This window comes from Charadrius vociferus, unplaced genomic scaffold, assembly GCF_000708025.1.
Source record: "Charadrius vociferus isolate BGI_N301 unplaced genomic scaffold, ASM70802v2 scaffold94, whole genome shotgun sequence".
Lineage (NCBI taxonomy): Eukaryota > Metazoa > Chordata > Aves > Charadriiformes > Charadriidae > Charadrius > Charadrius vociferus.
Window position 1 is genome coordinate 1,291,063 of NW_009648031.1, and position 26,693 is coordinate 1,317,755.

The 26,693-nt window shown below is 40.5% G+C and overlaps 1 protein-coding gene across 1 annotated transcript in view; it reads left to right on the top strand.

Annotated features, from left to right (window-relative positions):
* The window catches only part of DMD (dystrophin), a 927,929-nt gene that overhangs the window by 885,061 nt on the left and 16,175 nt on the right, over window positions 1-26,693 (top strand). Inside the window, exons 69-75 of the mRNA XM_009883534.1 lie at window positions 2,910-3,046; window positions 3,839-3,877; window positions 8,394-8,459; window positions 9,746-9,811; window positions 12,925-13,083; window positions 22,667-22,910; window positions 23,269-23,392. Coding sequence (XP_009881836.1) covers window positions 2,910-3,046; window positions 3,839-3,877; window positions 8,394-8,459; window positions 9,746-9,811; window positions 12,925-13,083; window positions 22,667-22,910; window positions 23,269-23,392 — 835 coding nt within the window. The remainder of the gene's footprint in view (window positions 1-2,909; window positions 3,047-3,838; window positions 3,878-8,393; window positions 8,460-9,745; window positions 9,812-12,924; window positions 13,084-22,666; window positions 22,911-23,268; window positions 23,393-26,693) is intronic.

A 26,693-nucleotide genomic window follows, 5' to 3' on the forward strand; every position in this document is an offset into this window, starting at 1 on the left:
GCGCGGGGGTGGGGGGCGGCGCGGGGGGGGGGGAAGTGAATGTGACGCACAGCAAGCCCTGATCTTTTTTTGTATTGCTGCTATTGAAAAAATAAGCCCAAATACTGTGTGACCGAACAAGACATCGACGGAAGATATCATGACTAGTCTGTAATTGTTTTCTAAATTAATGAAAAGGGGGTTGCAGGTGCCAGAGCATTTTTTCCTCTTCGTCCAGACAAATCTCTCACCTTAAAATGCATTTAGGCAGGCAGGAGACATGTGGTGCCTTCTTAGATATATCTTTGCAATAGCTAGATGTGCACAATGAAGTGTTTTGATATTTTTATTCACCCTCCCTCTTACTTCCAGGAAATTTTGGAGCGCTGCAGTCTGTAATTGTGCTGAGGGGAGATTGAGAACTCATGCTAAATATCTGAGAGATGTGCTAACTTTTCCTTTCCTGCAAAAGGTTGAGGCAGAATAAGGGCAAGGCTGTCGCCTAATATTCATTTAGGCAGAAAACAGAAAAGCAACACAGTTCAATTTATTGTTCAAAGAGGGTTGACTTTTAAAGAGGTTTCAAAGAAAGCATAGAAGACAACTTCTAGACTGGGATTTAGATGTAACATCATTTTTCTGTTTGGGTTTAACGAACAGTGACACACCAGCATAAAAACCACCTTGTTAGAAGGAAGCCTGTCAGAACCAAGATACATTTCTACAGCTAGTGTTTACAGTCGGGGCTGAGGTCTGGGGTGGGAGTTTGGCAAGTCACTTTCTGAAACCAAACTGTGAAAAGTCAGATGGTGGGTAAAGTTCTCCTTATGTGATGAAATAGTTTTGGTTTTGGAATAGTTATGGAATATGCTTGGCCCAGCTGCCGGTGTATTGCTTTGATTTATGAGAGTTGGAATGCTAAAAGTCCGCTGTTTCTTCCTCATAAACCAGTTCTGCTGAGAATTTTGTTTTGGATGATTTTGCTCTGCAAATTATTTGGAACAAAACATCTGTGGAATAAATCAGAAAGTTTGACTGAAAAGTCAAACAAGTCAGGGTAACAGTCCCAGGAAGGTCAAAGCAAAGAATGTTTTCTTGTTAATCGTGCCTGAAAACACTGAATCCAAATTACAGTCAAATGCAATGGGGAGTGTTCACAACGTTGCAAATAGGCAAAGTGGGAATTACTGGTTAGAAATGACACAGGTGAACAAACTGAACAGAAAGCTGTGCTTAATCCCTGTATACCGAGACCAAATATTAAGAGCTTTTCTCTGTTCCCAGCTGATGTGCTCTGTGAGCTCTCCTGATGCTGACCCGGTTAGGAGCTCTCCTAGCAGGCACTGCAGATGGCAGTCGGCAGAGGGAATTCCCTCCTGCCGGGGAATGCGAGGCCACCTCAGTAAATCCCCTTTCTGGAGTCTGCTGGATGGTCTGGGCATACTTAATCCCTCCGTTCCCAAAATGTCTTTACTTCTGACGCATTGAGGAAGTGATACTTAATATTATCGAGCATTATCTCAGTTTCTTGAAAATACAGATGCTGCTGTACTGGCTTGTAGGTTCTGCTGTGTCACTTCTCTGCCAGTCGTTGCTCACACCAAATTTTCCTACCAGACAGACTGACCAGAAAGAGCGCCAAATTCTTTCTAGCTTTACATGAAGCTTGTCCATGTCATCAGTGTAGTGATAACATTTGTCCTTTCTGTTAATGCATTTCAGTCTTTCTGCACGTTATTTTTCAGGGCATCCTTAATTTTTCTACCCAGGCAATCGTTAAAAATATATACATCTGTTTTGGCAGCTCTGTGAAGGCTGGCTTGACTGATAGGTGCCGGCACCTCCTTCCTCTCTAAATAGAAGGCACAGAACTCATTAAAAAATGTCGGAAAGATTAACTTTTCCCTCATTTCTTTCTTTCAAATTAGATACGCTGGAGAAGCAGTATCGTTATGTGGGTCAGGAAGAACTTAATTTACTGTAGAAGAGCAGTATTTCAGGGTCGAGTGTCTGTGCGAGGTGCAGAGAAGGGAGTGCAGCCTGACTAAAATAACTGAAGTCTTCCATTAAAATTCTTCAGAAAATTGCCCGACTCTTAATCAGGCTCGCAAGAAGTTTTGCATCTTCCCAGCAGACGTCCTTTGAACTCTTCCTGGCTCATTCTGGTCTTTAGGAAACTAATTCCACTTTGCGCTCCTCCGCTGGTCTCTACAGCAGCAAAGGAGAAGGACCACAGGCATGGGAGTAGAAAACTTTGTACAAATTGTACTCTCCTCAGGGTATTGATCTTAAATGCCTGCTAGCTTCAGATTAAACAGGCGCAGGAAGAAATAACTGATCTAAGAGCTTTCAGCAGCTCTCACCTGCTTTTTCTTTCTCTTTGATCAAAATATTAATGGCAGAGGAGACTGAGACGGGAAACTGAAAAGAAGACGTACTGAGAGTAGAGGTCTGACTTTTGTGGACTGACAAGTCCATGAGATATAGATGATGAGCATGTGGTAAGAGTCAGGATCCAGCCAGTGAAGCAACTAGCTGGACACACGAACCAGCTGTGTATCCTCCGTTACAGCCACTTTAGTGCTGAACAAAAAGCAGGCAGAGTCCCCTGAGCCAGATGAGGAAATGATAAATTGTTGTCTAATTGATGTTTGTCCTGTTGAAATCACCTGAGATGAGGCATGAGCCTGTCAGGGGTTTTTGGAGCTTCCATTTTTCCTCCTTCCTCCCCACTAGTAGTGGCGCTGTGTAGTATGTTGTAAGGTGACGGTGATAAATAAAAAAAATGTGTAGTTCCAGAGGTCAAGCCATTGGCAGCTCTGCTTGGTGTGGCCGCAGCTCTTCTAAATGACCCAGCAAAAGAAGAGGCAACCAAAAAAAACAGTAATAACCTCATGAAAGTTGATTTCGTTGTGATTTGTGGCTTTCAGACAACTTCAGGAGAAGACGTCCGTGACTTTGCCAAGGTACTAAAAAACAAATTTCGAACAAAAAGATATTTTGCAAAGCACCCACGAATGGGCTACCTGCCTGTGCAAACAGTCTTGGAGGGAGACAACATGGAAACGTGAGTAGCTCTAAAGTGTCTAAGTAGCAATTCATTTGGTATGCTCTTTGAGCTCCCCAGCTGGTGCCAACTCCCTTTACTTCCTAAATGCATAAAGCCTTTCTATTTTTTTTCATTTTTGTTAACCTCGGCTGGCAGGAAAACACAAGCTGGGGTTCCAATTGCCATTGCTTTAATCTGTTTTCACCTGTCCTTATACAGCAACTTCAGCTTCAGTTAGTAAAAGAAAAGTACTTAACCGCCTTACTGACAGCCTTATAAACTTCAAAGTTTGATATGGCAATTTGGAGACTAATGATCTCTTCATTAAAGTTTTATTTTCTTCCAAATGGGTGTCTTTCTGTGTTTTTATTTTTTTTAATTAGGCTACTGTGTTTGCAAGCTTCCCAGCTGATTTAATCTTTTCTCACCCTATAAATTTAGTCTTATTAAATGACTTTGAAGTATTTATGGGGGGGAAAAAAAAAGCAATAATAATGCACATGGAGAAATCAATGAGTAACCCATTTCTCTTTGGTTTTATTTTTTTACAAGTTTAATCAGTTGTTTAATGGCAATTGCACGCAGCTTGTTCTCGCTCTCTCTCTTTCTCTTTCTCTCTCTTTTTTTAATTTTAGATTTCAATTTTTTTCTCACTTTTTGGTTGGTTGCTCTTCACAGTCATTCATGTTGGTCTGTTCGATTTCTGGTTTTTAGTTGTTGTGATTTTATTTTTTTAAAACCTTTCTGTAATTATTTTGCTGCTAAGTTTCCTCTGCCTCTCTCTTCACCTCCTCATTTTTTGTCTTGCAGTCCTGTTACTCTGATCAACTTCTGGCCAGTAGATTCTGCGTGAGTACTTTTGCTGAAGTGTGCTGCTGCTGCTGCTACTGCTGCTGCGTTCCCTCACTTTTATTTTTGTTTGTTTCTTTATTTGGTTTTACATAAGTTCATTTCCTTCTTTCTTTATGATTATTTTCTTTGGTACACTCTCTGAAGGAAGGTTTTGATCCCAAATGAATAGAATGGGATAAATCAAGGAATTCCCAGCAATTGTGGATTCCACACTGTATGCTCTTTCTGGAGTATGTATCTTCATCGAATTAACAGGGATTTTGGTGCAGTCCTACTAATGCTTATGAGAGTTTGTTGTTGAAAAGCCTGTGTTACTGAATAAGTGTCGATCCCTCTGAATGTATACTAAATGCTTTTTGAAAGATATAAATTGAACTTGATGGATATAATTCAGTTTCAGGAATGACGTTGTTTTGGAGTTAAAGCTATAAATTGGTTTATACACGCAACTGTGCACACCCACACACTCACATGGTCCAATTAGTCCAAAGCTCACTGGATGTTTTATTACAATTTTTTAGAAACAGTAAAATTTACGAAGGCAGGTTGAAATGGGGAAATGTTTACTGTATTTTTTTCAGAATTTAAAAAGGCAGTATTTTTCAGCTATGAACTGGAATTTCGTTCTTGCCCCATTCCTGCACGTGCATTGTCTTACTATTGTAGTGATACCCTCAGCATAAACTAAAGATATATTTACTTATCATTGTGGCATTTGCTACTATTAGTGTTTAGTGGATGATTTTAGAATAATGTTAAATAAGGATTATTTTTAATTCACATATTAATAACTATTGAGAAACTAATAAATAGAATTTTATATATTTCTATATGGTGACATGTATGTGGCTTGGACCTTCATTGAATTTTTGGTAGAATAAACAGGCGTGAAATGTCTACATTTGAATATTGATTTATATTTTTCCTTTGAAGCACAAAAAATTGGGAAGTCAAATGAAGTGCTCTTCCTCTCAGAAATTTGCTTTAAGCAACCAAGAAATGCATGTAGTACTGCAAACATCGTATGGTTGAGGATTCACCCACAAAGAATGCCAAAAGGCTGGAGCCACACTGAAGTAAAGGGGCTTCGAACTTTAGGATGCGTTTTCATTCATAAATGCATCTGGGGGTGGTTGCAGCATACTATATACTCAACTGTGGAGCTAGATTCCTTATGCTTTAGAACAACTGAAAAGTTAAAAGTAACATTTAGAGAAAGCTTGGATAATCTGGAATGCCATTGCTTTGTCTGACATAACATGAAATTAAGCTGCCATAACATGCTTAATTCTAGTTCACTTACAGCAATAACATCATGGTATGCCTACACTGATAGCTTCACGCCAAAGGTTTGGCGTCATCTACTACAGGGAGTTTAACTTGCATGAAATACCTAAGAAAACTTGAGAAATACTGAGAAGCAGAATTTTTACAGAGACGTTGCACCTTTTATCAGCCCAACTCAGGTGTCTTCCTCAGCACAATCCCTTTGTCTGGTCTGACAAGACAGCAGGAAATTAAGAAATGAATAGTGTCTGGAAAGAATTGCTCTTTGGTTTGTTCTGCTAAGTTGGTTCCTTTCCTTAGTGGTAGACCACCAGGGGTACAACACAAGTACTGATCTAGCCAGGTTTAAAGCTGTTTCTCAGTTACAGGGCTGATCCCAGCTTTGGCAGTCAGACCTCTTATTCTGATTATCATAAAACTTTTCCATGTTTTCTTAGATCTTGCCTTTCATGCCAGTTTGCTGGTAATTTTCGAAGTACTTCAGAAAAGCATAACCTAGCAGCATTCAGCAATGCCAGTGCTATCATATCTGGAGCTGTTTATAAATACATACATACATATTTTTTTTTTAGAAATTAGTGATTCCAACTTTATCCAGTATTTTGCACAGATATTCTGCTTGTCAGGCATTAAAGGGGCAACTCGCACTTTTTGTGAGAATTTATGTCTTATTACTTCGACTGTGGGCTGACAGTGGCACAAATACGATCTACTTCATTCTACACTTTCAAGAAGCATCAACTGAAGGGCTTAACAGCAAGAAACGTCCTGCCAGCCAGGTCTCTGAGGGTGCAGGGAGTTGCAGGAGGTGGTATTTGCCACTCAGTCGCCTCTTCACTTGACTGGAATTCCCCAGACTGTTCCTGCAGACCCCAGCTTGAGCAACGCAGCTGTGGAGCCCTTGTAAAAGTGATGGTTATCTTGGCTAAATATTGGCTATGTCTCCCAGTCTTCTTGCTGACTGTTCAAACTGATTAGGTGATCTGAGTATGTGTGCTCAGAAAGGAAGGACAGTGAGCTCTAGCACAGACGGTCACAGTCGTTTTCAGGCTGGCCCAGATACTGGCAAAAGTGTACCTCTGAGCAGCTAAATTCAACACGGAGACTGCAGTGCTTCTCAACAGGTTTGCTTTTGTAAGCAAACTTTTAAAAAGCTGTTTGAGGTAGATTTCCATTGTAGCATGTTCTGAAGTGGAGATAAACCTGGAAATGTAGCCTCATCCCCTGCCTGCAGTTGACGGAATGACAGAAGCAGCTCCAGCAAGTTGCACAACACTGCATCTTTAAAATACTTCCATGTTACACACCTTGTTCACTTCTGAAAGTGAAGCTTAGTTTCAAGGCAGCGAGTATGCGATCATGGAGTCAGGACCATCTTTTGCCTTGCACTACTGCCAAAAGGGCCATCACTTTTCTTCATCGCCCAGTTGGTCCCAACCAGGGGCTGTCCTTTCCATTGTACTGGTACAAACAGTTGTGCAGTGCCAGGGTAGGAGGGACTAGGAGAACGATCCAGCTCAAAACTAAAGCTACTTTTAACACAGATTTCCTAGTTTGCACACAGTATTAGCAGCATTTGTGTGTATGTTGAAAACAAGGCCTCTTCTTTCATTGGTAGTACCAGCTTAACATCTACTGTATGTCAAATAAAAAAAAGGTAATAGCATCAATTTATCAGGAAACCATTGTTATCTTGCTCCATAATCCACTGCTCTAGATAAATTGCGTCCTTTTCCCCTCCCTTTCCTTCAGTGTAGATGTTCTTACACAAAACAGGATATCAAGTTGCAGAGAAGCAATTGCCCATCCGCATGAATTGCTGCTGTACTGAGGAACTGTGAACTGAGTATTTATCCTCTGGTGTGCTGTGGTAATGTTTGAACATGTGACGGGTAAAAGTACAGTCGGAGGCCAAAGCTCATTTCAGACAAAATGAGATTTGTGATACTTGGCCTGTAATGTCTTAAAGAGAAAAACTTTGCTGTTCTGTGAGTAGGAGACGTTAATGATCGTGCATTTTGTGTACCCAGAATAAAGCTGAATTCAGAAGGATCCTAATTTTCTAGAGCCTTGTGCAGGCTGATAAGAAAACTGGAAGATGACCAATCTAGTAGCTTTACTGCAGGATTATCAAACTCCTAACACGGGAGTGTTATGAACCACAAGATTGTTACAGTTTTGGTTTATAACCAGTAAATATAAAACTTACCTGCTCTTGCGATGCAGTGCAATCCCCATTGGGCAGACCCAGTCTGAACCACCGTTCAGAACGATTTAAAATGAGAGAAAGTCCTTCCTCAGTCAGGAGTTCCAGAAGGAGAGTTGGCAGAGACAGAATACAGAGAAGGTGAAATTTAGCTAAAATACGAGCTAGCCGTACAATTTGGGAAGCTGCATAATTTTTTGTTATTCCAGAACCTCTTGATGCATGCAGATTGGCAAAATCCCACACAGCAGCAAAGGGTGCTCTCTGAACTCCATAGGAAATGTAATTCAGTGGTGACGTTCTCCAGAGTTGAGGCTGTAAGAAACAGTACTCTAATTCATGAGAAAAGTCCTATGAATTGTTTTCATCAACAAAAAAGTGGAGAGGACCTCATACCATCTGATTTGTCAGGCAGAGAACCCAAAGCAGTTGACAGTGTCCTCCTGTATAACACACTGATCTACAGTTCAGATTACAACTCTGGAAAGATGCTAGGCAAAATCATCAGTTTCTGCAGTGTGTTATTAAAGGCTCATTTCAGACATTTTATGTTTCTTGTATTTATTTCTAGTGACTTGTGGGGTAGTCCTTAAAGGCTCTTTTTTGGAAGCAGGCACTGGAGCAGGGTGGGAGGCAGAGGAGAGGTTCCCCGCAGGGCTTTCGCAGCCGGCGCAGGGCTGTGCATGAAACAGAACCACCAATGAAGGAGGCAGGTGTGAAGGGAAAATCGGGGTGAAAGCTCATCCGTAAATCCTCTGGAAAAGGTTTCTTTGGGGATTGCTGTGAAGAAGAGTCATTGCAACAGACAGATTGCAAAATGGTCAAAATCCCCAGTGTGGTATCACAAAACATTGCACCGACGGCTTGAGGAGGCGCACACAGCGCCTGGAGTTACAACTTGCTGTTTATCAAACATAGCGTAAGCATAAGGCATGGAGATGTGAGGGTATAGGCATCGCTGTGTCTTTTTACTTTTAAAGGGGTATTGTTTGTGATTAATCAGTGTTTTCTGCCTTATAGGCCTGCCTCGTCCCCTCAGCTTTCACATGATGATACTCATTCACGCATTGAACATTATGCTAGCAGGTATGACACCAGCTGGACATTAGGCAAATCTTTCTCTAAACAATCATTTAAAATAAATAAATAAATAAAAATCCCAAAGGCTAGCTGTTACCTGAGCACTTCTTTAAAGAAACATAGGGTCTGGGGTTTTGCTTTCCAGGCTCTGGGATGCAGAGCATGGCCTGTGGTTGCTGCTAACCAGCCTGTCAACTAACTTGCATGCCAGAGAACCTGTGTGGTCAGAAGTGGCCTTTAGGTCCTGTGGGGTCTTCGTTAAGCTGTGCACTCAAGTTACTGGATTTTTAATAGGACCTGTAGTGATAGGACAAGGGGTAATGATTTTAAACTAAAAGAGGATAGATTCAGGCTAGATATGAGGAGGAATTTTTTTACGATGAAGGTGGTGAAACAGTGGCACAGGTTGCCCAGAGAGGTGGTAGACACCTCAGCCCTGGAAGCATTCCAGGTCAGGTTGGATGGGGCTCTGAGCAACCTGATCTAGTTGAAGATGTCCCTGCTTATTGAAGGGAGGTTGGACTAGATGACCTTTAAAGGTCCCTTCCAACCAAAACGATTCTGTGATTCTCTGATTCTACGTAGGGTTTCGTTTTTAATATAGACCCTGGGGTAGTCGCACAAATCAGAAGAGCAGAAACCTCCAAATTTTATGTGAATCTCAAGTGCTGTTTTAATGTTAAGTAATTCACTTTGTGGAATACTACAAACAGGACTTTTCCTTGATTTGGAGGATTAAAATAGTGGTATATTGCTGCTTTAGTTCACTTGTCTGCTTTCACACTGCTCTTAAGAATCAAAAACTGGGTTAATTGCACAAATATGAAAATGTTTTTCCACCAGGCAAGCAAAAAAATCACTTGATCGAGAGAGGTATTTCTGAATTATGCAGGATGTTTAGGAGGGGCTGAGTGCTGAAAACCAATGAGAAATGACTGATCGTTACAGTTCTGATGATGACGTTGCCAGGTACGAAGCAATTTGTGTAATCCCCTGGCATCTTAAAGCCTTTCTTTGACTGTGGAATTAATTAATCATGAGGAGTGGAATATAACCTCAGAGAATGGGTTGAAAACTTAGAAGTGAGTTTAGCCAGGTCATTGTAGCAAATAAACAATCCTTTGCGATAGCTGATTGCAAAACTTTTTGGTAATCAACAATAGGTGTAAATTAATTTGAATTTCAAATTCATAAAAAACGTCATGCTCCTTAATTCTTTCAGGAATGTTAGAGCAAATAAAGTTTCTAGAAAACATAATTGATTTTAATGAGTTTTGTTTATTTTTCCACAGGCTAGCAGAAATGGAGAACACCAATGGTTCTTATCTAAATGACAGTATTTCACCTAATGAGAGCATGTAAGTAGGCTGTTTTAATATTTTTGACATGTGTTTTCTTGTGAAGGTTAATAACTTGTAGTGAAATTCTGTAGCACTAAATTTGCATGGCCATGTACCACATCTGGTTCAATTTAATGATGAACTCTTGTTCTTTCAGTTTGTATCATAGTGTCTAGCTTTATGGCTTATAGCTTAATACCAAATTTATGCGACAGATGATTGATACCTTCAAAATTAAAATTCCTAGTTTCTTCCAAAAAATTACTTTTTTTTTTCAGCAAATAGTTCCCATATTCCTTGGAAAAAATGCTCATCATCTGATGTGTTTTAAGGAAAAGATAAAAAGATAACTCTTATATCTGAACTGCAAGCTTAATCATGTTTAAATTGCTGTCAGCTAGAAAATGTTGTTGTGGGCAAAATGTCACTCAAAAGGTTAGTGGGGCTAAACAAAAATCTTTGGTCTACAAATACCTGAAATACATTTGGAAGCCAGGAGGGACTCATCCTCACTGTGAAATCTTAGAAGTAGTAAACTTTAAGTTGGATAGATCACTGACAAGTATTCATTTTAATACTTTAAATGTAAACCTATAAACAAAAGTTTTAATTTTTAAAAAGTAGTTGAGTCAAATGTCAAACCGAGGCCTTTTTGTGGTTTTCTGACATGACAATGTATTTCTCCTCTTTCATGATTTTCTTGATCTTGTTTATTCTCTGAATGAAAGGACATAGAACTAGAAAACTAACTGTGATTAATGTTTCTGGAAACAGGATAGAAGCACGTAAGTCATTGTTGTGCTTGAAAATTTGGTCAGATTCTGAATCAATCAAATATGAAAAAACTCAAATCTCAACTTCTCTAGAAGTGTGGGGTTTTTTTCTATTCTACATAATCTCATCCTTACCCCAATTTAAAGGGTGGATTTTTTTGAAAATTCAGACAGAATCTTCCTTTTATTAAATTTGTAGCGTTCCTTTAAAGCACAGTACCCTGGCCAGTTTTCATTCACTTAAATTGAGATTCCAAATAGTTTGTATTTTATAAGGTTGGTTGTGAGCCTGTGAGATGTTCTTGGATAGTAATAAAGCTGTTTCTTTGTTTTAAAATAGTTTCTCTTTGGACTTAGTAGGATTGTTACCTACCAACTCTGAAAGAAAATCGCCTGTACAACCAAGTACATTGTTTTAATAGATTAGATTGGTTCAAAAAGAGAAAGTTAAAATGACACCTCAAAACTTAATATACGCAATGTCAGTATAGTTTCACGCAGTTAATGAAAACTTTGTTTCCAAGTTGCATGTCAATTTTGAATTGCTATGGATAGCAGTAATGCTATTATATAGAGAATTTCCTGTTGTCCCCACTCTAATATTTCAGTGTCCTTAATCACAAAATGATACATAAGAATTATCTTTTATGTTACACTTTGGTCTTACTGTTCAGTTCATTCTTTGGTTAAACAAAAGTCATATCAATATCAGTTAATAAGTTAAGAGTATCCAGTTTGTTACTTAGTTTGTACTATTAAAATGAGAATAAATCTCTACATTCTGAATTTTGGAAGAAATATGATCCAGATGCAAATGGCAGCAAAATCAAAGCTCACCCTGAATTCACAACTGTAGTTCTTGCAGTTTTGTTTTTCAGGTTATGTTTAAGTATTATTTGTTGACATTCTTACAGGTTTCGGATTATCAGGCTTATAAGTGCAGTTAGAACCATAGATGGAGACGGGGAAGGAGGGAAATGAAGAGATAATGTGTATATATAACACAAAATATTTTGATATGTAGCTTCATTGCAATTATGTATACCGAATATGTGCAGGCTGAAAATCACAGAGAAAGGGTATGTCTTGCAAAGTGACATTATATTGCAATAGTTATGTCACTTTCTCACTGTTAATTCACTTAAGATGCATAAGAATATTTATAAATGTAAAGGAGTTGTTTCAAGGAAGTCACAGTTGAAGTGTTTTATTAAAAGTATGAATTTAGGAACTGTCAAGCCTTTAAGATTTTGTTTAGAAAAAGGAAACGATGCCTGTTGTGAAAAATGACTATTTGCCTTTTATGAATTAATGTTAATGTGCTCTACATTGCTTTAGCACTCCTGCAGTCTATAAAATGGCATCATTAACATTTTCAGGAACAAAATGAAAACAAGGAAAATTCTAATTTTTGAACAATAACAGCTGTTCAAAATGCCTGCTAGATTCTGGATTACAAATGTAACAGAAAAAATGAGACTAAATTATTTTGTTATTAGTAAGTACTGCCTGAAAAACAAGATTCCTAACAGCAGCATCATTTTTTTCTGTCCTTGACTTGTGGTATCAAGAGAAACTTTCCATGGTTTCCCACGGTTCTTGCTGGTGTTAGCTGCATAGTGTAGGGCCTGGGGGCATCTCCTTAGCACCTAAAACACCCATGTAATTCTAGAGGTGGTTGAGGTCTCCAGAACTGAATTTGCCTTTCTCTTATAGAGATGTTTCTGTTTCAAATGCCAGACAGCTTCAGGGGCCATAGTAATAAAGAAAGAGATCGTATGTATTAAGTAGAATTTATTTGTATTCTGACAGCGTACATCACTTGTAATTTCAAAAAAAAGCACTCAGTGAAAACCAGCGTAATTTCATTAGATTAATATTTTTTTATTTTACCTCATTTACAATTTTCTAGAGAAAAATAGATAAATAGAGGACACCTTTATTACATAAGGAGAGTTTGTAGGTGTAAAAATAAATGCCTTGCCTTTGCTTGACTTGTCCTTCCCCAGCACAGATCAGGCAGCAGCAGATGGCCTTTTTTCTCAAGCAAATTCCTAATTGAAGTTAGGCAAAAGAGGAAAGCTGAGGTTGTCAGCTGCAACAAAACAAAATTTTTAAGTATCTGAGAACCAGAGGGGAAGAGAGGTGGACTCTGCAGAGAAGGAAAATTATCAGAGCCTAAGTGAAACAGTTCAGCAGATTTTGCTTTAAGGTACATTGCTCTGCTGTTCATTGCAATGAGTTCAGCAAATCTCTTTGTAAGAAATGAGAGACTGCGAGTGAATCATCTCCTCATATTCACTGCAAAGTTAAAAATGAGGAAGGGAACAGCCTGTTTTATCCTCCTCTGTTTTCCAGCGACGATGAACACTTGTTAATCCAGCACTACTGCCAAAGTCTGAACCAGGAGTCCCCCCTGAGCCAGCCCCGAAGCCCTGCCCAGATCTTGATTTCTCTGGAGAGTGAGGAAAGAGGGGAACTGGAGAGAATCCTCGCGGACCTGGAGGAGGAGAACAGGTGGGTTATACTGCTAGCTGCTGCAGCCCTTGGGCGCACGCTGCAGGGGCAAACAAAAGCTTTCTCTCTCTTAAGTGATGAGGCTGACATCGTATCACTGTTAGCTCATTCCTACTTCCAGTGCGGTGATGAGTCAGCACTGTTTCTTTCACAAAACCTCCACAATGGCCATCTTCAAAGATGTGTGGGTCACCTAATACTCACAGTGCCACCTGTGACAAGCTCTGCTGGCTGTGTTTCATATTTCCTTCTGTTCTATTGTTTCCTTTATTTCCACGATAGTAATGAGCTTCACGCCAGTGTTACTTTAGCTTGCTGTTACAAGAGGGAAGGGTGTGTGGATTTCTGCCCCCTGTTTGGAAAAGGCAAGCAGAGGTTCTTGGAAAGACAGGCTTTTCTCAAAAAGGTTGGCTGCTAGGATATGTGAGGTTTTGAAATGACCTCTATTCATTTGAAGTAATGAATCTGTGAAATAATTGTGCTGTACAATCAGATGGAATTCACCTTGATAGCATTTTTAGGGATAAAATGAGTTATAAATTTGCATTTTCTTTGGACGAGTGAGTTTTTTCATAGTGGTTAAAACTTGGGTCCTCTTTCTGTTTGTTTGGTGTTATTTGTTGCTATTTCTTTAGCATCTCAATACCACATATAATTTCATAGAATCATAGAATGGTTGGAAAGGACCTTGAAGATCATTGAGTTCCAACCCCACTGCCATGGGCAGGGACAGGTTGCTCAAAGCCCCATCCAGTCTGGCCTTAAACACCTCCAGGGACGGAGCTTCCACGACTTCTCTGGGCAACCTGGTCCAGTGCCTTACCACCCTCAAAATGAAAAAATTCTTCCTAATATCTAATCTAAATCTACCTTCTTCCAATTGAAGCCATTCCCCCTCATGCTATCACTACATGCCCTTGTAAAAAGTCCTTCCCCATCTCTCCTCTTGGCCCCCTTTAGGTACTGGAAGGCTGCTCTAAGGTCTCCTCAGAGCTTTCTCTTCTCCAGGCTGAACAACCCCAACTCTCTCAGACTGTCTTCATAGGAGAGGTGCTCCAGCCCTCTCATCATCTTTGTGGCCCTCCTCTGGACCTGCTCCAATTGGTCCGTGTCTTTCCTATGTTGGGGGCTCCAGAGCTGGACACAGTACTCCAGGTGGAGTCCTGCCTACTACTTTTAGTTTCAAGTTTAATTGAAGTTGTCTTCATTAATCACAAAAAAAACCCTCAACTGGATTCTTGCAGCAACACTACAGTCCTCTTTCTGTGCTACTCTAGAGTCTTTTCCCATCAGCATAAAAACTGGTAGATCTTGACTGTGGCAGATTTATAATTGCAACCATGAACTACCAAAATGAGACTGTAAGATAGAAATCACTTAGATCTACAAAAAAAAAAAAATTAATCCCATTTTTATTTGCCTTCTGCTATCTTCAGCTTTTATGGTAAAGTCTATTGGCATTTTCATGCTCGTTTCTCTTGCTTCTTTAAGAACTAGGTACTTTTGTTTACAGTGAGGCTTTAATGCAGTAATCATTTACCTTAGGCATGTCAAGAAAATAATGCAAGAGTTGGCAATGTCATAGATCTTTGCTCCATGCATAAGTCTTCTTTGGATGGTACTAATCAATTATGGTGGTTCCATCACCCCACCATCTCCATGAGACTGTGGTTGGGAATTCTTTACAAAGAGCAGAGCCTGGACTTGGGAAGAGCTTGAGTTGGTTTTGCTGTGGAGAAGCTCTGAAATAAGTTATTCTGTCATCTGGAACAGGAGGAAGATTTAGATCTACCTTGTGCTTCCTTCTGGATGTGCATCAACTACTCCTCCGCAGATTAAGTCTGGGTTTTTTGTAGAAGTAACATGTAATCATAGAATCATAGAATTCTCTAGGTTGGACGGGACCTTAAAGATCATCAGGCCCACCGATCACCCTAAACCTGCCAAAACCACCGCTAAACCATGTCTCTAAGCACCACGTCTACCCATCTCTTAAATCCCTCCAGGGATGGTGTCTCTACCACTTCCCTAGGCAGCCTGTTCCAACGCTTAACAACCCTTACTGCGAAGAACTTTTTCCTAGTATCCAATCTAAACCTCCCCTGGCGTAACTTGAGGCCATTTCCTCTTGTCCTATTGCTTGTTACTTGGGAGAAGAGACCAACCCCCACCTCTCCACAACCTCCTTTCAGGTAGCTGTAGAGAGTGATATGGTCTCCCGTCAGCTTCCTTTTTTCCAGGCTAAACAACCCCAGTTCCCTCAGCCGCTTCTCATAAGACTTGTGCTCCAGACCCATCACCAGCTTTGTTGCCCTTCTCTGGACAAGCACCAGCACCTCTATGTCTTTCATGTAGTGAGAGGCCCAAAACTGAACGCAGTGTTTGAAATGGGGCCTCACCGGTGCCACGTACAGGGGGGATGATCACTTCCCTAGATATGCTGGCCACACTATTTCTGACACAGGCCAGGATGCTCTTGGCCTTCTTGGCCACCTGGGCACACTGCTGGCTCATATTCAGCCAGCTGTCGACCAACATCCCCAGGTCCTTCTCTGCCGGGCAGCTTTCCAGCCACTCCTCCCCAAGCCTGTAGCACTGCATGGGGTTGTTGTGACCCAAGTGCAGGACCCAGGACTTGGCCTTGTTGAACCTCATACCATTGGCCTCGGCTCATCGATCCAGCCTGTCCACATCCTTCTGTAGTGCCTTCCTACCGTCAAGCAGATTGACACTCCTGCCAACTTACTGAGGGTGCACTCGATCCCCTTGTCCAGGGGGGATCCTCTTCAACCAGGAAGAGGAAGGAGCCAGTTCTCCGTAAATACCAGATTTTATTTTTCTGCAGACTTGCCTTTATACATCTCCAGGAGCAGGGGCAACTAATTTAACTAATAGTTTGTTTCACACATGCTTTTTTCATTAAAGATGTAATTTGCTGTAAGATTTGCTTTTCTAATCCAATGTTATTTTCTCATGCCCTCGTGTTTCCAGTTGTGTTAACACCCTCTCGGCGTTCAGACTACACAATCTTTAGGCCAGGTTAAGCTGAAGATCAAATTGCTAAAATCTAACTGCTTTCTATAAGGAATTAGTATCAGAGAAAACACCAAGCGATTATGTTTCTGCCTGTATGAAAAACACTAGCACAGTGTCTGACAGACATATAAATAATAACAATAAACTGGAGAGTAAGGAATAAAGAGGAAGGCTCAAGAACACACTTTTTTTCAGGAGGATTTGGAAGCACATAGAGGATCAATAGGTGTAAAGGATGAGGAAAGTGTTTCAGACAGAAAGCTGTAGTAAACAAAGCTCTTGCTCTCTGAACAGCAGTGAGCTTTTGTTTGAAAAGAACCCCAGACTTCCTACTGCAGGGTACCTAAAGCCCAAGTACTTTCCAAAGTGGAGGAAAATCAGTATTTTGAAATAAGCCATCATACTTCACATACAGGACTTCTGTAGTTAAGAAATACTGTGTAACTAGTACGGTACAGATAGTAAAATAGCTTAGTTTTCGGGGGGGGAGTGTTACTTTTTTAAAAAGCACTAAGAAGGATAAAAAAAAATCATAATGCTTTTCTGTCTGTATAGAAAATAAGCTGCCCACCAGAAAGGAGAATGACTTCTAAAGCACCTTCATTTTAGATTAGAAATGCGGTATATGAACATTAGTATACCCTGGACAGTTAAATAGGCTAAAAAATTCCTTTTCGGGGTATGAGCTTTGTTTAATATAACAACTACTAATGAGGAATAGCATGTTAAAAGATCTCTGACAGGAATTACACCTTAAAAATACCTGTTTTGAAGTTTGCCAAGCCTGGATTAAACAAGAGCAGTAGATTACAAGGTTGGTTATAGCCCGTTTTGTCATTTGTACTACCGGAGGCATAGTTATGGATGGGGTGCTACCACAAGCAACCTCACCTTTTGTGGATGCTTCAGGTCTCAGTGCAGCAGGGACAAAGAGGTCTGTTTCTGTAGGACAGCGTGGAGGTCACACTGCTGTGATTTTCATTGTTTATGACAAAATCGTGACTTTTGTGTCTGCAAACTGCTATAAATAACTTCTACTTAAAATGTGAGGCAGATGCTCAAAAATGAACAAGTTCTTGTTGTCCTAGTAGCTTGTCATGGCCAGATAACTATGATTTTGTGGAGGAAACACTGATTCCTGTTTAGAAAAATAAGCCATTCTGACAGGGTCAGTCAGGATCCATTCATACAACTTACCTACCTTTAAAAAACAGCCTTGTTTCTTTAGATTTCTATTTTCTAGTCTTCCTTCTCCTCTGAGTTTGTGCAAACCTTTTTTGGCTGTTGCCAAAGGTAATCAACAACCTGGGACCTAATTCCTTGTGTGAACCCAGTTCCGGTGGATGAACACATGTTCCTTCCCGCGCTGATCCGAAAAATGCTCTCCGAGTAAACATTGCTTATTGCCGCAGCAGGAAGACTCAGTGAATCTGTTGCTTGGAAATGAGCTGAACGTGATGCAAATCACGTCGTGACCTCCCCCTCCTCAGCCCAGCCTTAAAGCACCTGAGTAGTTTCATCTCCATTGTAACTACCTCAGGTCTGATTGCCGGAGTGGGTCTCCTTGCCGGTGCTGAGCTGGATGTGGTGTTTGTGCCTGGGAAGGCAAGTGGCTGGGCAGCTAGCAGTGTTAGATAAAAAGTCATCCTTTCCTGCTTGTCTTGACACCCCTTGTGTTGCATACACTTCTGATGAGTTTTGACAATGAAGATTTAGCTTTCTCTGCTGTATTTTGTATTTTTTTACAGTTCGAATCAGTGCATGCAGTCACTTCTCAGCAGCTCTTGGGAAAGCTGCATCAATTACCAGCAAGAAGCAATACTACGATATTCAAAACACTTCATTGTTGTTTCTCTTTTTCTTCCACTCTCCACAATTTCCTGCTTTAAAAAAAAAAAAACACCCTTCTCTTTTTTGCTTTATGTTGTGACTTTTCTTTATCTCTTTTGAGCTATTTATTGAATTCTGACCTCCATTTGGTTTTCAGCTGCAGTTTCTGCTCTCACAATATTTCCATCTTGACTTGTTACTGAAATGAAAATGACTCTTTGAAATTGTAATTCTGAGGTTTTGCTTTTGGACAGTTTAAAAAGATCTGTTGCCAATTTTGAATTCTTCTGAAATGTATTATCCGACTTGTAAACTCACCTAGCTGTGACACAGTTCTGACTGGGTTTTTCTTCAGTTCCAAGGACCTCTGGTAGATATTCATTATTTATCTACTAGCATTCTGAGACCTTGGTGCTTTTGTGGCTTGCAAATCTGACTTCCTTAAATAATTTATGGCAAAAATTTGACTGTTAAATAATTTATATTTGCTAAAATATGAGCATTTTAGAGAATATTTTCAATTGGTGAAAATGTTTCATTTGAGTATTGGGCCTTCAGACTCATGCTTAGTTTTACATCACATGGAATATGGTGATAAGACTGTTTCTTATGTATTCAATAGACATAAAAAAAATTTGCTATGGAGGGCACTGTTAGTATATTGCAATATAAGAGAAAAACCCAATTATAAAACTGTCCTGAAAATGTTTTGAAATTTCCTTAAGAATGAATATATTTCAGAAACAGAGAAGACAGATTTTTGGTGTCCATCTAAAGCGGTGCATTACATAGTTTATACTGTAGGATATACTGACTAGGATGTCCTGTAAGAGCATTAAATAGAAAGCATATAGTTTTGCAGTGACAGAGACTCAGAACTTTTTGCAAAGAATTAAAATACTTTCCTGCTATTTCAGTGACTAAAGAAAGTGAACGTTTCCTAATATTTTAGTTGAATCAAGATCACTGACATACTTGTGTAAAAGGGAGACTTCTCTTGCGTCCTCTTCTTTTCCTCCCAGCTCCTAGCTGCACTATAACACAAATTTAGTAAATGAGATCTCGAGCTGGAGCCATTTGCCTTTCCTTTGCTTTCCTGACTTGCACTGGAAGCGCAGTGGGCTGTGTGCCATTGGAAAAGCATTAACACCCCGAATCTCAAAGCTGCCCTGTTTCCGTGCAGCTACGCTGTTCCTTCAAATCTGAAGACTGATGAATGGCCTCCTCAAATAAGTTCCTTCTGTATAGTTGCCAATACCGAAAAAGTGATGCATTTCTAAACAAGCTGGGGCTCCTTTGGTATTTATTTTGGCATTGAAGAAGGGGAACTAGATCTTCTGAGCGTGAAGCATCGCGAGTAAACACTGGCGCTCCAGTGAGGGACAGGGCTAGGTGGTTCAGTTACCGGCTTTGTCCATTTCTTCAGACCACTGATTTTCTGTAGGGAGATGAAAAATAACACGAATTCACAAATTCTCAATTGCCTCTGAGAGGACTACTCAGCAAATGGGGTCCACTAGGATTTCCGCCACCAGGCGATTAATGCTGCCAGTGATAGATGTGATTAATAACTCCTGAGCTCTTTACTCCCCAGCTCTTTACAGTTGCATAAATCAAGGTTACATTGCATGCTTCCTCTGTTATTTTTCTTCCTGAATGCTTCAAAGAGGTGCAAACGTACTAAATGGAAAATACGGGGGTTTTCTTTGAATATTTCACTTACTGAAGTAGAATATATTTTCCCAGTGATCAGGAAACACGGCAGCTTTGTTTGTTTATGATGGCCAGATGTAAAAGTCGCCCAGGCTGAGCTATGGTGGAGGGAGGCTAAGCTTCCCAATACTGACCGTGCTTGCCCAGTTGCGTTCATTTAGAGAGGATTATGCTTTTATCTCCTCTTTCTCTTACCTCCCATTTAATGCTGAAAATGTCAGAGAGTGCCTTTCCTTGCGACACAGAGGCTTTACACCGAGGGCTGTGGGCAGTACCTTGGACACCTGGTTTGTAGCAGCAATCCTTTTTCACTGCACAGCTTAAAACTATTCCAGAGGTAGGAATAAGAGCCGATTGTTCTCTCCTCATGGATGTTCTTACAGCAGGTTTTGAATTATTTATTTCTTTTTTAATTTGCAGCTTTTTCCCCAAATCTTCACTCCTGTATGTTTAGTTCCCAATTATTATGGTATTATTGCTTGTCTGCACTCCACATCACTCTTACAGCTCTGAAAGTGGTTGCTATGATGTGTCTCAATTCTCTGGACTAAGGACTGTTTAGCTGGACAGAAAAGGTGCAGCTGGAAAACTCAGTGACATAGGTGCTCTGGGCAAACTCACATACATCCTTCAAAATGACAATCCTTTGTTCTGACAATATTACTGTATTTAATTCCAGAACTTCCAAATTCAGACAAATCTCTGCTTGGATAATATGCAGTATGCTTTACAATTATTTTTTTTCTGTAGGCTTTCAGAAAGAGTTTTTACTATTTTGTAACAGACATGAAGACATTTTATCTGAATTACTCACTGATCCGCAGTTGGGTTTCACTACCATTGTTACTGGAAGTACTTCTCTATATTGATAGTTGAAGCAGTAATTGTAGATTTCTTTGTAGCAGAGTACCTGATTACATTTCAGGTATGACCAAGTGCATTTATTTAGTTTCCCACAGGGTGATATTTTATCTTTTGCTTTATAGCACTTCAAACTTTTGAGTCTGCTGTTTGTAGAGTACTGCCTGTATCATACATCTGGGAAATTCCTCATGGGGTAGTGATAGCCGCTATCTACAGACTTTGTGAAAAACAAGCTTAATGATCAATCCTGTATAAACTTTAGTCTGCAGTAAGACTGCGTGTGATACTGTTGTCATGCTCATTCCTGTTCCCTTTTGCGTTTTTATTAATTATTCACCAGTTCATTCAGCTAGAAGTATCAGAAGACATTAAGTCGTGTGAAAGGCAACACCCAGTTATAGGCCTTCTTTCTTTTTTCTGGATATTTTTCATGAACTTGAAAGTCTATATTTTGTTAAAACAAAAACTTTCTTTGAAAAAAAAATGTCTCCATAGTCTTCCCTCTTTGTGTGGGCTTTCGGGAAAGAAATCTTGAATTTTAGAACAACCTGAAGTTAAGAGTGATCAACCCCATTTGTTAACCTTTTAAAACTTGTGCAGAGGAGAGATTGTGTAGGTAAGACATCCCTTAGGGATCATGTTTTGGGGGGGTGCCACAGTCCCAGGTTAGGACACGTCCATCATGCAGCTGCAGAGGGGCACAAGTACGTTTGCAGAACAGTCAGTAGCCTGTCTTTGTCCTTGGCGGTGCTTTCTTATCCTTGTGAAATGATGCATACTGCTTTAGTTCTTGTTCTGGTCACAATAACGTACCTTTAGAAGTGTTTCAGAGCTTAATAAAGTTTATTGGGAGGTTTCTGAGGTGCTATTAAGCCTCCAGACCAAACTGTCAGTGTGTATTGTGGTTTGCAGGCAGAACTGGCAAAAAGTGCCTGTTCTCACAACCTCAAATAAAAGCGAGTTGGAAAAAATAAAATCTGGGTCACTGCTTGTGATGAGTAAGCAGTTACCAGAGCGTCGAACCATTTTCCCCCGCTCTGGGAAGCTGTAAAGGAACATCATCGCAACAAAATCCCAGTGCAGTTTATTAGGCCTCCCTTGCCTACAGAGTTTCTGTTACAAGTTGCTATTTTTGCGGGTTTGGACTGTGTTATCCCTAACAAGCTGTCAGTTTCTTACCTTCTGTGCTCTTCCTGCTTGGTAGCTTTTTTTTTTCATGTGGACCTCTATAGATCATATTATTCTGTGGAGTGTTTTACTGGAGTAAAACTGGAATTTTACAGAATAAAAGCACAAGCTTAGCAGTGCCATAAAGTTACAGTGAATTGCAACACTCCAGACAGGGCAGTCCAAATGAAGGTGGAAATTACAGCCGCAGAAGTTAACAGTTTGGCTCAATAATTTGTCTTTTCCTCGTCTTAGGTTAGTAATATTAGAACTGGGCTGGAGATGCAGTTGCAAATATGAAGAGAAGAGAGTGCTGTGACCTGACTGCTGACAGCAGAGTTGCAAATGGACTCTTGAGTTCTGTGGTTTGCTCTGACTTTTTGTGTGGCCGCCTTTCTGTCTTAGCTTTCTCATCTGTAAAACAGATAGGCTGGCCAGGTGGCGTCCGCTTTGATTAGTGTTTGTGAAGTGCTTTGATCACTCAACGTCCTCTTTTAGCACTAATTACTCCTCGAGTGTATTCGTGCGTGGAAGCGAACAAGCAGTCCGACTTCTGCTAGGAAGGATGGAGCGCGGGAAGCCGAGGGAGGGCTGAGCCCAGGACAGACCGTACCCGGGCTTCGGGAGGATGTCTGGAGCCCAGCCAGCCTTCTGCATCGTGTGCCCTGGGGAGGGAATTAATTGTGAATTCTGGTGACGCGGAGAGCCTTTAGGCAATGCTTGTAGCACAGGTCCCTGTAACATCAGCTGCCTGCAAATCTGCGAGGTGTAAGCCTACACGCACGTGGATTCACGAGAAGGAAAGGCAGGTGGTACAGGTGAGCCTCTGCCCCCTGGCTGTTAGACTCATCACATCACACCAGAGGAGAGGAGGTGCCTCCTCCCTCCCTGCCCTATGCAGAGGGTGGCCTGCACCCTCTTCAGCACCCAATTCAGCTTTCTAAAGCTTTACCTCCGTGTTACTTCTCAACAGAAACTTGCAAGCAGAGTATGACCGCTTGAAGCAACAGCATGACCACAAAGGACTGTCTCCACTGCCGTCCCCACCGGAGATGATGCCAGTTTCTCCGCAAAGCCCCCGGGATGCTGAGCTCATTGCAGAAGCCAAGCTGCTTCGCCAGCACAAGGGCCGCCTGGAGGCCAGGATGCAGATTCTGGAGGATCACAACAAACAGCTGGAGTCACAGCTGCACAGACTGAGGCAGCTGCTGGAGCAGGTGAGTCCTCAGGCCTTTCTTCTAGATCTCTCTTGGGTCATCTTCCAAACAGGGTGTGAAGTATTATCTATGACGACAACAGGCCAAGAAATCTTATCTGTAAGGCTAGTCAGAGAAAAATACTAAATTGTTCTACAAGCTGAGGAGCGAGAAGCTGAAATCATGTTTTAGTGTTCTTAGTTAGTCTTCTTCCTGGTTTTATTCAGAATGCAAATCCATTGTTTGCATGGATATATTTACTTAAAAACAGAAAATTGTGTGTATTCATGGAATAAATAAAAAATGCAGAGATATAAAGATTTGTGCAACTGTACTGAGCTTTTAATAACAATCTCCTCTTTTTTTCTTCGATTTTCAGCCCCAGGCAGATGCCAAGGTGAATGGTACAACACTATCATCTCCTTCTACCTCTTTGCAGAGGTCAGACAGCAGTCAGCCAATGCTTCTTCGTGTAGTTGGCAGCCAGACTTCAGAAACCATGGGTAAGATAACAAAGTTCAGATTGTCATAAAAAATATTTGTAGTCCCTTTTTGCAGCAAGAAAAATCCTTAAAAAGAGAAAGCACTGCTCTCCTGTTTAGTTCAAATGAGAAAGTAGACATTTGCAATGGTCTTTGATGTCATCTGGCTGTTTACATGTTCATGGCTTTTGCATTTGGTTATGATGCACACAGTAGCATGGATGTTTTGACATTAAACACAAAGCTCAGCCCGGCCTTGACTTCTGAAAGCAAGTATCACTAAAAAGCTAACTATTTTATTCAAACTGACTTTCAGCTATTAAAGATGACATGGCTGATTTAAATGTCCATAGTATTAATTGTGGCTAAGAGATTAAATGTATGATTAATCATCCCCATGTTAACTGATGTGATCTTATTTTTAACATGTCATGGCTCAATCAGTAGAATTGAGCTGTCACTCATACGCATTGCTTATCTAGCGTCTTTCCGAAATACCACGTCAGACATGATAATGAACTTCATGCGAGTTGTGGAGTAAAGTTAAGTAATAATATTCTGTAGCTAGAGACTGGAATTATTATTTTTGTGCTTTTAGTAACTGCTCTGTAGCATTTTTGTAATTCCTATCAGTTGCATAATTAACAAGTATTTATTACCAAGTAGTAAGGATTTTCTGCTAGTAAAAAGGCAATCAACCGTTGCAGCACCTTTCAGCAAACGGGCTTAAATTACTTCAACAAGATAATATTTGAAGTCTGATGATAATATTCAGCTTCATACACAGAAATTTATTTAGTGTATATTAGAGAGAGGCTTTGGGGGAGAGTGAGAGTATTAAGTGAGAGCTTTTCACTGCGGTGATTGAACGAGTCGATGACAGTGAGAAATTGAATGGGAGGGGACATTCTGCTTTGTCTGAAGTGCCATCGTGGTTGGAGATGCAGCTTGTTTGGGGGCTTTTTCTTCCATCCCGAGTGTAGGCAATAACATCAGCCTGTGCCGGCATCAAACAAGATGGGGTCGGTATGCCCTACAACAAAAAATGTGAAAGAAATTGTACCTTTAGGAATGCTGAACTTAAATCCTGGGGGTGAGAATACAATCACAGGTAGCAGCAATTGTGTTACTAGTGAGCAAATGTTTTGCTGTGTGTGGCACACACAGAGTAGACAGAATATATCAGTGGAGTAATTTACATGAGCTTACTGAAGAAATGTCATGAATTTCATCACATAAAATATGTTAATTAAAATACACAAGAAGAAATAGGAAGACAGTGGTTCCCAGCCATCTTGTTAAAAGTTTTATGGTTTCATATTTCATTGTTTTAGTAGGACAAAACACAGTAATGTACCTCTTTTCATTTGACTTGGTATGAAATAATTTGCATTTGACTTGTGAGACTGGAATTAATTAATTAATTAACACGCATATAATCATACAAACTGCTGAGACTTTTTTAAAGCAAATATTTAGACATGACTTGGGTTCTTCTGTTTGTTCGATTGAGCCAATATGTGGAAGGACAGTGAGATGTTGAATTGTTATCAGTATGATCGTATTGAGACACAGCAAAACAACACTGTTGGCAGCATGGAGCTGAGCTTATAAAAAGAATTACTAACCGAGTTAACAAACCGCAACTAATTCAGTTTGTTGAGTCTCCATTCACACAAGAAAGCTTTGCTTGCTAGTCCGAGAATTTTCTGAAGCACGACTTAAAATATTCTTGAATTGTGAGGGGAACCAGAGCTGTATTGCAAATAATGCTCCCATGCAGCAAGCGCGTGCCCAGTAATGAGGGAGTCATAGTTTCGGAGAAGCTACTGAGGATCTCTAGGTCTCTCGGGCAATGAGGTAATGTAGTGGTAGCTTTCATATATTTTTCTTTTTGAAAGACGTTAGGTTTTTTTCTTTGACTGTGGACCCACTGCACTTCTTTGTCTCTCTGCTTTCTCAAGGAGAGATTACTGTAAAAGGTTTTCCACCAGCAATGTTGTCCAGCCATTTGGTAAAAGCAAGCAGCAACCCACTCAGATTCTGATTTACAAATAGAAGAGCTTTTCCCTTGATTTCCTGAAATACACCTGGGCAAGTGGAAAGGTTCTGCTTTTCTTCTCATAGAGTCCTGATTGGAAAGTCCTGATTTTTGGCCTTTCTCCCCTAGTAATGTAGCAGCAGAGGAGGTTCTCAGAGGCATGTGAGCCAAAAGGCTGTTGCTGAACTTTAGTTTGTTGAGGTACCACCAGAATATTTGAGACCTACTCAGCTCTCCAAACCTTTTGTAGAAACAGGTATGGGGAAGAATGTTGTGGGTAAAGAGAGGTAGTTGAGGTGTGAAGGTGTCTACTTTTGTTGGGTTGCTTGGATGATGTCTTATTTTGTCATTCACAAGGAAATGCTCCAAAAGGAGCATCCAAAGGAGAAAAAAATAAAAATAATGCTTTTTAAATGAAAGATATAGCAGTCTTGAGGGTCAACACAGTTCAGTTTGTATCAGCTCTTATCAGGACATTTGGAAGCCAGTAGCTGTCTCAGTTCTTCTTGGCCAGGACAGCAGAACCGCTGCCCTCTTCTTTCGATCTCTGGGGCCAGGTGGCTTTCTGCAGGCATGCTGCTAAGGTCCGTGGCCTGGGTAGAAGCAGCAAGGTCTCGCTCGCCGAGTTTTCACCTTGACGTGCAGCAGAGGCTGCACAGACATTAGTTCTACTAAGGCACCTCTGTCGGTGCAGCACTTGATGCGAAAGTAACTCATGGTGTGAGTTGATTTGTGTGAACCCAGCACCAGTCGAAAGCTGAACAAACTGCAAGCAGTCTGAGCAGCTATTTTTAGACCATTAATGGAATAAAAGAAACTGATATGAAAATCATCACTTATATGAATTAAGGGCTTTGTGCAGACACTTCACCCCACTTCTTGTATTGGAGTGCGAAGAATTACTCTTGGTCAGTAATAACTCTTGTGAAACTCCTGGCCCTAAGGTGAGGCTGACACTAAGGCTAATAATAGGTAATGCATGCAGCCCTGGAGTCTTCCTTTAGCATCTCTTTTAGTAGGCTTTCCACTAGCGTGGAGTGCCTCAATGTTTAAAGAATGTAAATGCTAACAGAAAATCAGGCAGTTTATTACTCAAGGTGAGTAATGTTAGAATAAAGGGTCATTAAATCATTTTCAAAATAAGGATGTACCTCATGGTTACTACAGTAGGCCAAATTGCTTCTGTGTTTTAATAGGGGTAAAAGAAATCTAGTAAAAAAGGAGAATCTCACTCAAAGTGTATCCTTTAGGTGTATTCTTTTTTTTCAGATGCTTTATTTG